At 42.5% G+C, this 17,486-nt stretch overlaps 1 protein-coding gene across 4 annotated transcripts in view; it reads left to right on the top strand.

Annotated features, from left to right (window-relative positions):
* Positions 1-17,486, top strand: part of ULK4 (unc-51 like kinase 4) — a 941,213-nt gene that overhangs the window by 250,141 nt on the left and 673,586 nt on the right. For all 4 annotated transcript variants that reach the window (XM_069730129.1, XM_069730128.1, XM_069730126.1 and 1 more), the window contains exon 19: positions 10,028-10,111. In XM_069730129.1, the coding sequence (XP_069586230.1) occupies positions 10,028-10,111 (84 nt within the window). The remainder of the gene's footprint in view (positions 1-10,027; positions 10,112-17,486) is intronic.

Consider the following 17,486-nt stretch of genomic DNA (forward strand, 5'->3'; position numbering starts at 1 on the left):
TGTTTATTTTCTGTGATTATCTTGTTTCTATTTTGTTCCTGCTAGACTGTGCCTGATGTTTTCTCAGTCTAGTTGGACTCGCTGGAGTCGCAGATATACTCTCCACATCTTTAGTTAGGTGGTGGAGTTTTTGTATTTTTCTGCTGTGATATTTTGTAGTGTTTTATGCTGACCGCATAGTATCCTGTACTATCCTTTCCTATCTAGGTAGAAGTGGCCTCCTTTGCTTATCACTGTTTTCTGTCTGCGTGTGTCTTTTCCTCTCCTACTCACAATCATTATTTGTGGGGGGCTACCTATCCTTTGGGGGTCTACTCTGAGGCAAGATAGTTTTCCTATTTCCATCTTTAGGGATATTTAGTCCTTAGGCTGTGTCGAGGTGTCTAGGTCTGGTTAGGCACACCCCACGGCTACTTCTAGTTGCAGTGATAGGATCAGGGATTGCGGTCAGGAAAGTTACCACTGCTCCAGCGAAGGTCATTTCATGCTGCTCCAAGGCCACCTGATCATAACAGACGAGCTAGCCAGATAGACCGCCCCTTATACAGGGAGAGTTAGGGGCAGGCCTGCGAGGGACTATCGCCACGGAAGCTGGGGGACCAAGACGGAAAAAGGACGAGAAAATGGGCTGGCGGGAACGGAGGGGACTCAGGATAGGTGGATACACCAAAAACCGTGGGACTGTCAGGAGCACTGCAGAGACCAAGGGACTAACCAGGTATGCTGAGACACAGGGAATGACGGGAACACGCCAGAAACACAGGAACAGATGAGGTACAGTAGAGACACAGGGACAGACGGGGATACAGCTGAGACACAGGAATTGGCACGGGACCGCAGAGACACAGAGACAGACGGGAACACCGCAGGGACGCTGGAACTGGCAGAATACTGTGGAGAAAGAAGAGACCCAAAGTCAGAGAGCATAGAATGCACGGAGACCACGGGCGACCTAGAGCACATGAAAGCACATATGATCATCAGGCACAGAGGGGCGGCAGGAAGCGGTATACATACCGGCGTGAAGAACACTTCCGGGTAACAGTCCTCCAGGAAGATAGAGAGGACGAGGAGGAGCGTCCGGTAGGAGGATCAGAAGTGCGCACGCGCAGTGCTGAATCTGGCGTTCAGAGGCCGGGAGCGAGCGTAGAGAGGAAGACGCCGCAGGAGAGGAGGCATGCCGGAACGCCAAAGACAGGTGAGTATGAGTGGGCGGAGCTGGCGGCAGCGGCATAACACTATGTACTGTGTTTATAATTTATTTGCTGTTCTCCTGATTGTCATAAAAAAATCTGTTTGAAAATGGCGCCTTTGAAGTAGCACCTATTGGAGATCGCTGAGAGCTGCTACTGCGCAAGCACCACCGGCGCCATCTTGGAGTAGGATTTTTTTTCTCTAGCAAGATTAAGAAAACAGCAAACAAATTTATTATACGCACAGTACCTATGCGATCAGGCTGCAGCACAGGCGCCACTGCTGGTGCCTGCTTGCAGAAGGTTTTTTTTTTTTCCCATGATAAATATAATATTCATTATGTAAACTAGGAGGCAGGTACCTGAGGGATCATTGACCTCTCAGAAGCCATGCACATGAACACCTAACATGAGATAGCGCTCCCTAGGTGTTTGGGGGGACACACACTTGGCAACGGAATTAAAGCACACAGGAACGGTTTATCACAAAAATAGTCTATAAACCACATAACGTAAATTCCATTTCATTGCATCCACGAACATATTATGACCACCAGTCTGTTCATGTAGCAGATAAACCTCTCTGCTGTATATTACAACCCCCTTATCTGAGGTTACCTTCCAGCAGCTTCTTTCCTCAAGCTGACTTCTTGTCAGTTCTGGCTTCTCCAACACAGAAGCCGTCCTAGGCTCTGCAGGTACATGGTCTCGCCACGTGCTATTCAGGAAGTCTGTCCATTAGTTGGACCTTCCAACACCAACCATCCAGATCCACGGTCTCTCCATGTGCTCTTCAGGAAGTCCCCATTCGCTGGAGGTTTCAACACAGACCTGACCTCTTTCAGGGCCTTAGAAAACAGCCCCCTCTGACCATCCAGGTCCATACACTCTGAACCCAGAGACCATTTGACCCAAACCCTGGTCACATTATGTAGCTGTAACCCCCCCATAGGTGAGAGGTGAGTGTGGTTAGTCAGTCCCACCCAGCTCTCCGACTAATTATGTAAGCCTCCCTTTACGGGTCCCAGAACAACAACATTTCAGGCTTACAGAGCAGAGGGCAACCTCTGTCTCTGCGACACATACCAGTGATTCACAATGACACACACGAAAGAAAATTGGTAATCATAAACCATCAGTCTTCTGTATTCAAAATTCGAGACTGATGGTTCATGATTGCCAATGTTCTGGGGTGAATATTTCCTATCATTCATAATCCAAGAGATTGTTAGGGACACCAGGGAGAGCCGCCGAGGAGCGCGGGCGCCACATTACATCCAAGAGGGTGCCAACCTCTGCTGACAGGCAGGGATTGCTCTAGGGATCTGGTAGGTGAGATATCTCTTTATATACAGTTAGGGCCAGAAATATTTGGACAGTGACACAATTTTCGCGAGTTGGGCTCTGCATGCCACCACATTGGATTTGAAATGAAACCTCTACAACAGAATTCAAGTGCAGATTGTAACGTTTAATTTGAAGGGTTGAACAAAAATATCTGATAGAAAATGTAGGAATTGTACACATTTCTTTACAAACACTCCACATTTTAGGAGGTCAAAAGTAATTGGACAAATAAACATAACCCAAACAAAATATTTTTATTTTCAATATTTTGTTGCAAATCCTTTGGAGGCAATCACTGCCTTAAGTCTGGAACCCATGGACATCACCAAACGCTGGGTTTCCTCCTTCTTAATGCTTTGCCAGGCCTTTACAGCCGCAGCCTTCAGGTCTTTCCGTCTTAAGTCTGGATTTGAGCAAGTGAACTGCATGCTCAATTGGGTTTAGATCTGGAGATTGACTTGGCCGTTGCAGAATGTTCCACTTTTTGGCACTCATGAACTCCTGGGTAGCTTTGGCTGTATGCTTGGGGTCATTGTCCATCTGTACTATGAAGCGCCGTCCAATCAACTTTGCAGCATTTGGCTGAATCTGTGCTGAAAGTATATCCCGGTACACTTCAGAATTCATCCGGCTACTCTTGTCTGCTCTTATGTCATCAATAAACACAAGTGACCCAGTGCCATTGAAAGCCATGCATGCCCATGCCATCACGTTGCCTCCACCATGTTTTACAGAGGATGTGGTGTGCCTTGGATCATGTGCCGTTCCCTTTCTTCTCCAAACTTTTTTCTTCCCATCATTCTGGTACAGGTTGATCTTTGTCTCATCTGTCCATAGAATACTTTTCCAGAACTGAGCTGGCTTCTTGAGGTGTTTTGGACTTCAGTTGATGTTGTGAACGGGTTCTTCTTCACCAAATTAAGTATGCGGCGATCATCCACCACTGTTGTCATCCGTGGACGCCCAGGCCTTTTTGAGTTCCCAAGCTCACCAGTCAATTCCTTTTTTCTCAGAATGTACCCAACTGTTGATTTTGCTACTCCAAGCATGTCTGCTATCTCTCTGATGGATTTTTTCTTTTTTTTTCAGCCTCAGGATGTTTTGCTTCACCTCAATTGAGAGTTCCTTTGACCGCATGTTGTCTGCTCACAGCAACAGCTTCCAAATGCAAAACCACACACCTGGAATCCACCCCTGACCTTTTAACTACTTCATTGATTACAGGTTAACGAGGGAGACGCCTTCAGAGTTAATTGCAGCCCTTAGTGTCCATTGTCCAATTACTTTTGGTCCCTTGAAAAAGAGGACACTATGCATTACAGAGCTATGATTCCTAAACCCTTTCTCCGATTTGGATGTGGAAACTATCATATTGCAGCTGGGAGTGTGCACTTTCAGCCCATATCTAATATATAATTGCCTAGAATACTACTTCCTGCAATTTGTGCCAACTTCCGTGGCTTTGTCCGGAGCTAATGTCCGGAGCTAATGTCCGGAGCTAATGTCCGGAGATAAGTGACGTCAACAGTGTCCAGTGTCTGATTGGTTGCCGTCTGCTGCGAGCGACCAATCAGAAACGTGCCGTACTGTGACACACTCCGCCCGCCATTTTGGTGTGATTTTTGAATTTTTACCTCACAGCAAGTTTCTACTGCGTGGAGGCGGGCCCAGTGACGTTGCTCTTCAAGCTCCTGCCGAATTTCAAGTATATATGGATTCTAGACTCCCGATTCTTTAGAATCGGGCTGCCATCTAGTCTAATATAGAATTTCCTAGAATACTACTTCCTGCAATTTGTGCCAACTTCCGTGACTTTGTCCGGAGGTAATGTCCGGAGCTTATGTCCGGAGCTAATGTCCGGAGATTAATTGCCTAGAATACTACTTCCTGCAGTTTGTGCCAACTTCAGTGGCTTTGTCCGGAGCTAATGTCCGGAGCTAATGTCCGGAGCTAATGTGCGGAGCTAATGTCCGGAGCTAATGTCCGGAGCTAATGTCCGGAGATAAGTGACGTCAACAGTGTCCAGTGTCTGATTGGTTGCCGCCTGCTGCGAGCGACCAATCAGAAACGTGCCGTACTGTGACACACTCCGCCCGCCATTTTGGTGTGATTTTTGAATTTTTACCTCACAGCAAGTTTCTACTGCGTGGAGGCGGGCCCAGTGACGTTGCTCTTCAAGCTCCTGCCGAATTGTATTATTCTTACATTTGAATAAATAAAGTATATATGGATTCTAGACTCCCGATTCTTTAGAATCGGGCTGCCATCTAGTTATATATATAATTGTATTTCTGAACATGTTTTTGTAAACAGCTAAAATAACAAAACTTGTGTCACTGTCCAAATATTTCTGGCCCTAACTGTATGTTCCCAGAATACTAGATTGTTTTTTATTCACTGCACTAGATTTGTTTGTTGGTTATGGTTTTTGTCATACTCCCTTCTTTTGGTTATAGTTTGGACACCGTTATTGTGTGTGGGTATCCTTCTGTAGGGGTATTATCCGGGAATCCCTTTTTGGTGTGTATACCAGGGTTTTTTAGGGACAGAAGGGCGAGCCGCCGAGGAGCGGGGGCGCCATATTGCGTCTGAGAGGGTGCCAACCTCCGCAGACAGGTAGGGTTTAGGCAGGGATGATAAGGGTGTAATAGAGATACCCATCCCCCAACCCACCGGATAGTTTTGTCTAGTACAGTGGATTAATAATTGCTTGGTGCTGTTGTTTTTAGGTTCATTGGTTATTTTTAAGATTAATTTAATAAAATAATATTTTTATGGCATTAGTTTTTTTGTTTAGATGTGAGTATGATGTCTGTCACCGATCTTTGGGTGCTGCCAGAATTTCTGTATCTTCTTTCCCAGGGGCCGAAATATCATCCTCATGCAGCAAGTTTACACTTGACAGCATGGAATTTGGGAGGGCGCTTTTGAAGGACAGAGGGTTTTCCCAAAATTTGACTTCTTTGCTACTCCAAAGTAGAAAAGCTGTCACTACTAGAGCCTCTGGAAAAACCTGGAAAAAATTCCTGTGCAGCATAGGGTTCCAATCATGGCCATCCTAAAATTTTTACAAAGGGTATTAGAGCAGGGCCTTGCTACTAGCACCTTAAAGGTTCAGGTGGCTGCATTAGGATCCCCGTATAATCATGATGTGGCAGGCAATCCTTAGGTAGCTAGATTCATTAGAGCCTCTGCTAGATCTAGGCCCATTACTAGACAGAGATTACCACCATGGGATCTGAATTTAGTATCAGCTCTGACTCGTTCCTCCTTTGAGCCCTTGAATTCAACTTCCTTGAAGATTCTACCTCTTAAGGCCGGCGTCACACTTGCGAGTTTTACGGACGTAAGAGCGCAGAAACTACGTCCGTAAAACTCGCAAAAAATACGGCACAATTATTCTCTATGCCCCTGCTCCTATCTGCCGTATTTTACGGCTTTCTACGGCCGTAGAAAATCGCAGCATGCTGTGTTTGTCACCGTATTGCGCAAATAAAACGCCAATGAAAGTCTATGGAAGCCCCAAAAATACGGATTACACACGGACCAGCAGTGTGACTTGCGAGAAATACGCAGCGCTGTTACAGAGAAAAGCCGGTAATTCAGTGCGGTGTACAGTAAAATCACACTTATTTACAGCTTACAGTAGAATTGGTAGAATAAATATGTACACATAGAATAGGTGTATATATATATATATATATATATATATATATATATATATATATATATATATATGTCAGTGAGACACATATATGTATATATATTCTTACTTCATACAGCCGCAATATAGCAGAAAGCTGGTAATTCAATTACCGGCTTTTGTTTTCTCCTTCCTAAAACCCGACATGATATGAGAGCCAGGGAGCTTTCTAGGTAAGTTCCCACGATCTATGAACAGTCAGCAGAGGGCGCCTCACCGCAAATGAAGCTACATATAGATCATTGACCTATATTTAGCTTCATTCCCCGGGGTTTTGCAGCAAGGAGCAGCCTGCATTAGCGGAACTCCTTGCTGCAAAATGTTTTAACCCCTTCAGAAGGAGTTACATCGTTGGACTTTACAGATCTGCGGAAGGTAAGTATATTGTTGGTTTATTATGTTTTTTCTTTTACAGAACGAGGGTCTTCAGTGATTGGATTGGGCGTTAAATAAAATATTACAACAACCTTTGTTTTTATTTCATTAAAATAATTTTTAATAATGTGTGTGTGTGTTTTTTTAACCCTTTCATTCAATTGGATTAATAATGGATAGGTGTCATAATTGACGCCTCTCCATTATTAATTAGGCTTAATGTCACCTTACAATAGCAAGGTGGCATTAACCCTTCATTACCCCATATCCCACCGCTACACGGGAATGGGAAGAGAGTGGCCAAGTGCCAGAATAGGCGCATCTTCCAGATGTGCCTTTTCTGGGGTGGCTGGGGGCAGATGTTTTTAGCCAGGGGGGGGCAATAACCATGGACCCTCTCCAGGCTATTAATATCTTCCCTCAGTCACTGGCTTTACTACTCTGGCGGAGAAAATTGCGCGGGAGCCCACGACAATTTTTTCCGCCATTTAACCCTTTATTTTAAGAGCTAGAACGGCCAAATTTTGCAGATACACACTACTAACAGTAGTGTGGATTATGCAAAAAAAATGGTGATATGAGATGGTTTACTGTATGTAAACCAGGTCTCATATCATGTCGGGTTTAGGAAGGAGAAAGCAAAAGCCGGTAATTGAATTACCGGCTTTTTGCTATCTCGCGCTGTATGAAGGAATAATATATATATATATATATATATATATATATATATATATATATATATATATATATATATATATATATATATACAGCATATATGTTTTTTTTTTTTTAACACATGGATCCCGTGTATAGGCGTATGTCGGTTTGGCAAGCCTGCGATAAAAACACGCAGTACGGCTGCCAAACGGATTACATACGGAGGATGCCATGCGCAAAAAACGGTGACACACCCTGCCTATGGAGGAGCTACGGACCACTATTTTTGGGACTTTTCAGCGTATTACGGCCGTAATATACGGACCGTGTTTGCATACGCTGAGTGTGACGCCGGCCTAAGACTGTTCTTCTAGTGGCATTGACATCTGCCCGCAGGGTGGCAATATTCGGGCCCTGTTTGCAGGCCCCCCCTTCACTCAAATTTTAGAAAATAGGGTCATTCTGAAACTTTATCCTGCCTACTTACCTAAGGTAGTGTCTCGCTTCCATAGGTCCCAAGAAGTAGTCCTCCCAACATTTTGCTCCAACCCCAAGAATGCAAAAGAGGAAAGTTTCTAAACATTAAACTTAAGATGGTGTTTAGTTCAATACCTAGAGGCCACCCTGGGGTGTTGGAAGGATAGGTCTCTGTGTGTTTTTAGAGGCTCAGAAAAGGATTCAATCCCTGAAAAAAGTACATTGGCATTGTGAATAAGGAATGCAATCTCGTTGGCTTACTCATCCGTGGGAATTTCGTCCCGGAGGGGTTGAGAGCTTATTCTACGAGAGCGGTGGCAACCTCCTGGGCAGATTAGTCAGAGGTTTCTATAGAATAGTCCGGAATGCTGCCGCTTGGTCAGCTCCTTCTACCTTCTACAATCCTTAGTGGCTGGACCTAGCCTCTTCCTCTAATCTAATCTTTGGGAGAAGGGTTCTACAGGCTGAATAACGTTGATCTGAGTGCTGTCCATTTTTTTCTAGACCTGACTCAAATCAAAACTATGGTTGTTTAAACTTTATCTTATGCTCACAACTGGTGGTCACGGCATGGCTAGTGGCTGAGGTGAGAGCTTCTTACGGACACATCATGACAGTCTTATCGATATGGAAATGCCTGCATCTGATTACTTTGTTTTAATGGCCTTTTAGTTTTGATAACTGGCCATTAACATCAATAATTAATTTCTCTATGATTTATCTAACTGCTTTCTGCGACTGTCAGGTTGCTGTGGTATCATGCCTAGCCATGTACCAAGCACTGCGTGACCCTACCCCACGAGCAATTCTGAATTAAAGATATATTCTCAAGTTATGAAACCATGAAAATAAGCAAATTTACTATTTACTTGCTTTTTTTATCTGCTGTCATTTTCCTGCAATGACTGCTTTTATCTTACATAGTGTACAGGTTGTTTCCATAAAGGTCAAGTACTAGTGCCTGCCCAAACCCTGGCTGATCGTGTGATGTATTTTCATATACAGCAGTTAGCTGCTTATCTTCCTCCTCACTCTTTGCTACTGACAGGACTCTTATTAGTCCTGTGTAATCACAATCCCCCGAACCCAGCATCATGGCTCTTACTGTCCCAAGCCATGTGCTTGTTAAAATGCCTTGTTGTCTATATGTGTAAATACAGTGATAACTGTAAACTCCAGAACAAATCACTGACAGCTGAGTGTGTTACAGTAGAACTTGTGCTGGACTATATAGTTCTAAAAAATACTGCAGCTCTGCTGCTCATCAGAACCGTCATTTAAAGGGAACCTGCCCGCCCTTACCCATTCACTTCTGGAATAAAATTAACTTTATTTTCCCCCAGCAGCATTCTGGTCTCAGTCACGCCCGCCTCCGGCTCTGGTACAGTCCCCGCTTTGAGTAAACAGAGCGGTGGCTATAACTGCACTGGCTCTGCAGTGGAACTGGTTCTCAGTCAGGACCGGGGGTGCGGTTACAGTCGCCGCTCTGTATACTCAAAGCGGAGACAGTACCAGAGCCGGAGCCGCCCCTGTGACTCAGACCAGAAAGCTAAAGGGGGGAATAAAGTTCATTAAGGAGTAGTTCCCGGCCTGCTAGAAACCAGAATGTAAGGAGATTGAAGAGTTGTCAGGCGCTCAACTCAAGAGACATGTTCATGTATCGTGTATATTATAGATGATTTTACTTGTCCTTAAGGCTGGAACTACACGGCAAATTTGACTTCGACACAGGTCAGGCGACCAAAGATTGCCATGTGCCGCTGCTACATTGCAGCAATTTGCGTCCAACTCCCTGCAGCACCCTAGGGATTGCATTATGCCCCCAATTCACCAGCTTTATACTTTTATGGAACATTATGTTTTTATGGCTCAGTGGCCTATAGTGACCTTTAGCCATGTGACCGATGTTGTGGCTGAAGTTGCCTTGTATCCCCATCCTTAATAGGTTAAACCTCTTCCAACATCTCTTCCTCTGTTTAACTCATGTCAGTTTGCATAGCTCTGCAAAGCTTGTAAAATCCCCTGCACTTATCTACTGCGAAAATTAACTACATTGGTAGCGATAAGGTCCGGACAGCAGAAAACTTCTTCTATAGTATATTTCAACCAATTGTAATAAGAACCAGTGAGGCACCATCCATGACTCAACAAAGTCTAGTGCACTTGCCCAGTACACATTGTTAAATGCAAACAAAAACCACAGAAAAAGTTTAAAAAATGTAATACTATTTTGCTGCTGAGTTGTTTTTCTGATTTATTACTTCGCTTATTACAGGAGGAAAAAAAAGATCACCCCAGGGAGATGTGGACCATTCCCCTGGCTGCTTACACTCTGCTAATGAGGTGCCTTCGGGAAGGGGTAAGGCTTCTTTATTGTCCTCTCTAGAAATCCTCCACCGTAATAACCCCTCCAGCATTATGTGAGAACTGTAGCCTGCAGCAGTGCAGTATCTTGTCAAGCAAGTATAGCTTCTGAATTTAAATAGCAGTAACCCAGCAATGGACCAGTACGGGGGTGCGAGAGAAATGTACTTTTCCCTTCAGCTTGAAATTAACACGTTGCTAATTAACGCCAAACCAAGACATACGAACTAAGTGTTCTTCTGAGACGGAATAATGTGGCTGATTACAATTGGATGTGAACAAGCCTCAACCATAAAGGAATCCATTGATTTCTAAAGAGAGGAAGTAAAATGTCTCGAAATATGGGATTGTGGTGTGACAAATGACTCCTGTGTGGCCCTATGAAGTAGAAAACCCGTGAGTCTGCTTCTGCAGTCTCCATTTCTTTTAATGACTTAAGTCTCACATGCTCTTAGGTTTGCTTAAAGATGAATTTGCTTATACATGAAACAAGCCTCCCCGGCCCCTGCCTCAATTAGGGAGAATAACATATAATCACCATATAAATTGGCTGCTCTAGTAGTTTCTAAAAGCCCACTTGACATTGTTTCTGCTCTAGGCAAGGCCCAAGGCGAAAAACATTTCTCCCTCGGCTGGAAATATCTCGATAAATATTGTTCTTTTTGACATGATTATAACTTCCAGATCAGTAAATGTGAGAACATTGCTAAAGTTTGATACCTCAGAAAGGAGAAAAAAAAAATATTGAAACGTCGTGCAACCTCCTGAAACAAAAAACATTGAACGGTTTTTGGCCTCCTTCCAGGATCCTGTAATAAACATGTAGTTACCTGTCAGTGCGAGTCATGGCGGCTCTTAGATGTGAGAGTAAATACTGTAGCTACATGGTAGTAGATTTCTACTGTTTTCTCAATGGCAAAAGCTCCACTCTGTGACTCATTCTCATCTAGCCTTGCCACGGCTTGTCCATAAGCGGTCTTCTGTCTGACATCCTATAAATAAACAAAAACTACCTTGTGCCAAATGAGTAAAATTGCCATATTGGATTTCCCTCCAGCGGCCGCTCGTAAGAAATTATTGGTTTACTCACAACTATTCTATGTAATACATAGAGACCTGGTCCATCAGTGTGAGCTTTGATCACAGCCCCGAACCCTTGGGCTTGTTCACACGTTGCACGTTTGCCGCGTATTTAACGCACTTTTTCAACTCGGGGGTGGGGGTGCAGCAGTTTATATTACCAGCAAAGCGAATGAGATTTCTGAACTCGGGCACATGTTGCTTATTTTTTCCTTGCAGGTTTGAACCATCAATGCATTTAATCTGCATCATGTCAATTATTTCATCATTTTTGCAGAGTTTTGTTTATTTGCTCAGATAATAAGGGAAAATGCAAGCAAAAATGCATCAAAAACACACGTAAAAATGCCCATGTTTTACAAGGTGGTTTGCCCACCAACACTAATTTGTGCAAATTAATCTGCTGCAAATGCTTAGCGTATGCACATAGACTTAGTGTAAGATCTCAGGCAAAAGACCCTCTCTATGACATGCACCTGCCTAAAAGGGGTTGTTTAGTACTTCACTTTTTTCACTTTTTATCCTACAGATATTTGTTTTGTAATATGACTTAGAATATAATACAGCTCTGGCAAAAAAATAAGAGACCACTGCAAAATGTTCAGTTTGTCTGATTTTTCTCTTTATAGGTATATTTTTGAGTGAAATGTAAATTGTTCTTTATTCTATAAATTTCTGACATGTCTCCGAATTTCCAAGCAAATAAATTTTGTATTTTTTCTCCAAAAAGGAGAAATGGTCACAAAAAAAAAACAAAACAAAAAACCCAGTGCTTTCAGACCTCAAATAATGCAAAGACAACAAGTTCATAATCATTTAGAAACAACAATACTAATGTTTTAATTCAGGAGGAGTTCAGAAATCAATATTTTGTGGAATAACCATGATTTTTAATCTCCGCTTTCATGCGTCTTGGCATGCTTTCCACCAGTCTTTCACACTGCTTCTGGCGCAAAAATGTATGCAGTTGTTTGACGGCTTGTGACTATCCATCATCCTCTTGATTACATTCCAGAGGTTTCAATGGGGTTCAGGTCTGGAGATTGAGCTGCCCATGACAAGGTTTGATGTGGCGGTCTCTTAATTTTTGCCAGAGCTGTATAATCACATCCACATGGATATGTTGTTCTGAGTATTGGTAACGGGACTCTTAGTCCCTTATTCCAGCATCTTGCTTGATGATGCATGGAATTTTCACCTGCTTGGACCTTCCACCAATAAATGGACATCTTGCTTCGGTCTTGCCCAAATGAATGGAGTTGTCATATATACATGGGCATGCACTTGTTCTCACAGCATATGCACACTGTTTCACCTTGGCTTGTTCTGTCAGTAACTGTTCCAAACTGCCCTTGTCCTGTATGTCACATCGCTTATGACAACACCTTAATTTGGGGCAGTGTTGGATGCCAAAAAACTGAGCAATTTCCCAGGTCCCCATAAAGACACTACGCAGCTAAAGAAATGGTGGACTGATCAGTCAGTGACTGCCTGCCTTCACCAACCAGAAACTACAGTGATAAATCCAGTCCAGCATTATCAGTGCAGTTTCTAAGATTCTAAGCGTGGACGAACCTTTGTTGAGGTCATCGTTATGTGACCAAAGGTCCTTCACACTGCAGTGTGGAGGAACTGAAGAGGATAGAGCCCAGTATGTCCTTTATAGGGAATCTGTCAGCTGGTTTTTACTAAAGGTACCGTCACACTCAGCAACTTTGTAACGACAACGATCCGTGACGTTGCAGCGTCCTGGATAGCGATCTCGTTGTGTTTGACACGCAGCAGCGATCTGGATCCCGCTGTGACATCGCTGGTCGGAGCTAGAAGGCCAGAACTTTATTTGGTCGTCAGGTCGGCGTGTATCGTCATGTTTCACATCAAAAGCAACGATGCCAGCAATGTTTTACATGGAGCTAACAACCAGCGAGAACGATAAGTGAGTCGCCGTTACGTCACTGGATCGCTCCTGCATCGTTCTGGAGTTGCTGTGTTTGACGTCTCTACAGAGACCTAAACAGCAACGCTGCAGCGATCGGCTCGTTGTCTATATCGCTGTGACGGTACCTTAAGTAATCTGAAAGCACCATGATATAGGGTGCAGAGACCTTGATTCTAACGATTTTATTTACTGTCTGTGTTTTGCTCTTTCAGTACAATCTATGTTGTGTCACAAGGTGCCAATCAGTGGTGTGGACGGTGTAATTATGAGCTCCGCTAGAAGTTCATCAGATAAAGCTGTGATTATATCACAACATCTGCACCCAGTAAACTAAAGGTACCTTCAGACTGAACGATATCGCTAGTGATCCGTGACGTTGCAGCGTCCTGGCTAGCGATATCGTCCAGTGTGACAGGCAGCAGCGATCAGGATCCTGCTGTGATGTCGTTGGTCGCTGCAGAAAGGCCAGAACTTTATTTTGTCGCTGGATCTCCCGCTGACATCGCTGGATCGGCGTGTGTGACGCCGATTCAGCGATGTCTTCACTGGTAACCAGGGTAACCATCGGGTTACCAAGCGCAGGGCCGCGCTTATTAACCCGATGTTTCCCCTGGTTACCAGGGGACCTCGGCATCGTTGGTCGCTAGAGAGCTGCTGGTGTGACAGCTCTACAGCGACCAAACAGCGACGCTGCAGCAATCGACATCGTTGTCGGTATCGCTGCAGCGTCGCTGAGTGTGAAGTTACCTAAGTCATACATCGCCGGAATCATGGACTCTATGCCTACATCTTTCTGCTGTGAGATTACATACCAAAAACCTGCTGAAAGATTCCCTTTAGACTGTGTGAATTTTTTATGTATTTTGTGTTTCTAAGACATAATATATCTGTAAAGCATGCAGTGAGTGCAAAATGTCTATGTCTGTTTTGCATGGAATGTGTTTTCTAATATAAAGTGTGTGGGTGTCTGTGTGTCTCACTCAGTTGGCGTATGTAGCATGCAGTGTCTGTCTAGCATAAAGTGTGCATTTTTTAATGTGTAGAGTGGAGTGTGTGTAATATGCAGTGTTTGTGTTGTGTGTGTAGCATAGCGGGTGCATTTGTGTAACATACAGTGTGCATGTAACAACAATGGTTGTGTAGCATGGAGTGTGTAACACACAGTATGTGCAGTATGGAGTGTGTGTAACATATACAGTGTGTGATGTGTGTTTGTAACATAGTGTGTACAATCTACATGTGTGTGCGTGTTTGTAACATACAGTGTGTGTGTGTGTAACTGCCTGGAAATCGGCAGGGGTCTGGGACCTGAGACATCCACTGATAATTCGATAGACCTCGAACAGCGTGCAGGGCAGGGTGTGGATTCAAAAGAAAGTATAAGATTTTTTTTTTTTTTTTTTAAGGAGATATGTTGTAGTTTACGTTCTCTATTTACACGTTTAGCCATTTATATCACTTCTTATGTATTTTTTAAAAGAAATCACTAACACAAAATTACACAAAAGTGCCTTTTGTTTATGAAGTGCTGAGTGGCATTTTGACAATATGCCGGGTGTGAAATTCCTGAAATATAAAGTTTTTTGGTAATATCAATTTAAAACCGTAATAATTTGGATTTCTTTCATATACGTTAAAAGTCGGAATATTGCCCTAGCTACGTAGAGGTGCGTAATGTCTATAAATTTCTGTCAGAACAAAGAGAACTAGTCTGCACTCAACGTTTGTGTGATGAGCTTGTATTTAATAGTAGCACCAACAATAAACGTTTCAGTCGTGAAGACCTTCATCAGTTACTACAAAAATCAAAAGTAAGCAAAAATATATATATAATACAATACAAATAAGGTGATATTATAACTAACAGAAAAAAGGGAAATAATGTATATTCAACAAAATGGGAAATGGTCATATGAGGATCAAATGGTATAGGACATATATGCAGATAGAGCCGGAGAGTGAGTAGATAAAGGAATAAGTTATCGTACCGCACTAACGTAAGAGAGAATGATGAGTGATGGATTGCAGTAGGTCCCAAAAAAGTGTTATCTGCAACATAATAGCAAGTCTATGGCACAAGGTAAAATAAAAATAACAGTAGTGAATGGAGCTTAAGGAGGAACAAATACCTGTGTATTCAGAGTAATAAGACCATCTGATCGGATCCTGGAAGATCCGTGCTGGAGAGAAACAAAAAAGGTGATTAAAGGTGTATACATTTCTGTCCGTGAACGGGTTAATAAGGTATATTGTAAAAAAAAAAAAAACATTAAATTAGGAAATTAAAGAGAATCTTGTCATTACGATCAACCTTCCTGGGCTTGTATGGACGTGTAGGCCATGAAAAGCTGAATACGATACTTTGATGTCTGTGATCTGATGGCTTCTTAAAGAGAAATCCACGTTTTTCTCATATGTAAAGGTTTTTGAAAAAGTTTTTTATTGTGCAATTGTAGTAAAACATTGGGAAAAGATTTTACATTTTGTATTGAGTAATTTATACTGGCCTGAAGAATTAAATTGTTTGCGCCCGTAATAAAAAAAAAAAAAAAAGAAAAGTGAAAAATTTAAAATGTTTACCTCTTGCACTTATTTCTTAGACACATTTGTAGTTAAAATGTTTATTCTAACCCTTGATAAATGCCTCAGTAAATATAGTCAACAAAATGTGGTCAATGTGGGGGGTTGGGTCTTTCCAACGTAATATGCTGAAAAAAGACAATGGACTGCACCTCTAAAAATCATACATTGATGTAATACCACTAGGAAAAAAATATATATATATATATAACTGAGCATGAGGTTCTTAGTTTAATATTCTGCTCAGACTTTATGAAGCCCACTGCCACGTCATGGCGAACCTCTCAGCTGGTCCTAACTTTTATTACCTTAAGGCTGTGTGCACACATTGCGGGTTTTTTGCGTTTTTTCGCTTTAAAAACGCATAAAAAAACGCATACATTATGCATCCCATCATTTAGAATGCATTCCACAATTTTTGTGCACATGATGCATTTTTTTCCAAATCAGAGCAAAAATAAGCTGTTCTAGGAAGTTGGTGTTTGTGCAATCAAAGCAGAAGGACACGATTAGGAGAGGAGTGACAGACGCCATAGCGTGGACTCCCACGGACGGGACCACTCATTTACATACAGTGCGTGATGATATCAACTGGTATTTTATGCGGTGTGCAGGGAAAGTCAGGAGCCGGTAGACACGTTTCTGGAATGCAGCACAGGGACAGTTAAAGGTGGTGGCATTTGTTCATATGCTCAAAAACGGTGACAGGGTTCCCTTTAAGAGCGGAATCTGTCACTCATAAAATGTTTCTTGAAAATGTGAAAATTGGCTGCTAAACTTAAAAAAAAACAGGCAGTGTCTCCCAAAAATAAATGGTCGTAAAAAAAATGGCAACATAAAGTAGACAATGGTAAATGTTAATTATTAACCATTTTGTCTGGCATGAAGATCTGTTTCAAAACTCGTCATACAAACTTATCATACGTACGTGTGCTGTCAGTGATGGGTCTCATGCAGACGCCTGTGGATTTTGATAGGATCTCGAACCACTAATGCATGGACTATCTGCGGGTCTCCTGACCCTAGCACGACAGCCTCATAGAAATATATGAAGCTCTTTTCTTGAGTCTGAAGAGACATGACCAGTCCATACTTTGCAGTCCATGATCGGACCAACTGAGATCCACTGACATCAACGTGAGCCCTTGAAATTGGATAGCACACAAACAGGACAATGACCAATGATATTCAATAGGGCTTTTCAGATGGCAGTTTTTTCACCTGGTTCGAGTGTCTGTAAAAAATATCTCTTCTGTATTTTCAATGAGACTTGATTGTTTGCACAAGAAAAAAATCAGGTTCCATATGGATCATCCATAATTTGTTGGAGTTTTACCAATACCTTGCAATTATTAATTTAAGAAACTATATTTGGTTTTGTTAATTTTATTAATTGCTGATGTATAAAAATGGATGCCATACAGATGGTATATGGATGGCAGTGTGTTTGAAAATCAGATGATTTTTCATCTGAACTTGGCTTTAAAGGGAATCTGATAGGTTTTTGCTACAACATCTCAGAGTAGCATGATGTAAGGACATAGACCCTGATTCCAATGATGTTTCACAAAGTTTACTAGGTTTTCCCAGTTCTCTGAATTCTGAGCTACATAATCACCCCATCCCCACCTCTTTTTGGCAGTTTCTACCCATGCACAGTGTATACAAAAATATGCCAATCAGCGGTGGGAGCATGGTTGGACTGCCTGGCTTCAGATTTACTAGTCCTCTAGTGATAATCTCCTGCTGAGAAAACAATCATTTTATAAAA

Source organism: Ranitomeya imitator, chromosome 6 (assembly GCF_032444005.1).
Source record: "Ranitomeya imitator isolate aRanImi1 chromosome 6, aRanImi1.pri, whole genome shotgun sequence".
NCBI classification, from domain to species: Eukaryota; Metazoa; Chordata; class Amphibia; order Anura; family Dendrobatidae; genus Ranitomeya; species Ranitomeya imitator.